At 40.4% G+C, this 1,109-nt stretch overlaps 1 protein-coding gene across 1 annotated transcript in view; it reads left to right on the forward strand.

Moving 5' to 3' along the window:
* The window catches only part of ZBTB11 (zinc finger and BTB domain containing 11), a 46,493-nt gene that overhangs the window by 39,766 nt on the left and 5,618 nt on the right, over window positions 1–1,109 (forward strand). Inside the window, exon 8 of the mRNA XM_012812731.2 lies at window positions 847–984. Within this exon, the coding sequence (XP_012668185.1) occupies window positions 847–984 (138 nt within the window). The remainder of the gene's footprint in view (window positions 1–846; window positions 985–1,109) is intronic.

A 1,109-nucleotide genomic window follows, 5' to 3' on the forward strand; every position in this document is an offset into this window, starting at 1 on the left:
CAGCCACATACACCGAAGCTGGCGAGTTCAACTCCAGCCCAGGCCTGCCAAACAACAATGACTACTACAAACAAAAAATAACCGGGCGTTGTGGTGGGCGCCTGTAGTCCCAGCTACTTGGAAAGCTGAGGCAAGAGAATCGCTTAAGCCCAAAAGTTTGAGGTTGCTATGAGCTGTGATGCCACAGCACTCTACCAAGGGTGACATAGTGAGACTCTGTCTCAAAAAAAATAAAAATTAAAATAAATTTCAAAAAAGTTGAGTGGGGCCAGGCATGGTGGCTCATACCTGTAATCCTAGCACTTTGGGAGGCTGAGGTCGGTGGATTACCTCAGCTCAAAGGTTACAGACAAGCCTGAGCCAGAGCAAGACCCTGTCTCTAAAATTACCTGGGCATTGTGGCCGGTACCTATAGTCCCAGCTTCTTGGGAGGCTGAAGCAAGAGAATCCCTTGAGCCTAAGAATTTGAGTTTGCTATAAGAGAGGGTGCCACAGCATAATACCAAGAGCAACAAAGTAAAACTGTTTCAAAAGAAACCAAAAAGTGAATGGTAGGCAGATGTAATGTCAGCATGGTAGATGGCCTATACTTTTATTATTTTTTTGTCCACCCATACTTATTTTCAGATGCTTTAAAACAGTAATATATAGTCATGGCCAATGAAGGGTATGTATCTGCTGTAGAACTTTATTTAATTTTATTACTGTTACAATCCATAGGTTATATAAGCATATCACATTCTTTGGTAGTTGTTGAGAGGAAAATAGGGATTTTTACGTCATTTATTAGTATTATTATTACATGATAATTTGCTAAGTGTTTTAGCTTCCATATCTCCTTGATAGAGGTTTTTATATTTTTACAGGAGAGTCCAAGTACCATTGCTCAGTTTGTGGAAAGTCTTTTCATAGGGGCTCTGGACTAAGCAAGCATTTCAAGAAACACCAGCCAAAACCTGAGGTTCGAGGCTATCATTGCACTCAGTAAGTATTTAGTGTATGAAGCATCTAACTAGTTTCTAACTTAGTTTCTTTAAAAGTTGTTTTGCAAAGAAAAAAAATGAGCCGGGCAAAGTGGCCTTGGCCTATAATCCTAGCACTATGGAAGC

This window comes from Otolemur garnettii, unplaced genomic scaffold, assembly GCF_000181295.1.
Source record: "Otolemur garnettii isolate 467f Iridium unplaced genomic scaffold, OtoGar3 scaffold00220, whole genome shotgun sequence".
In the NCBI taxonomy this organism is placed as follows: domain Eukaryota; kingdom Metazoa; phylum Chordata; class Mammalia; order Primates; family Galagidae; genus Otolemur; species Otolemur garnettii.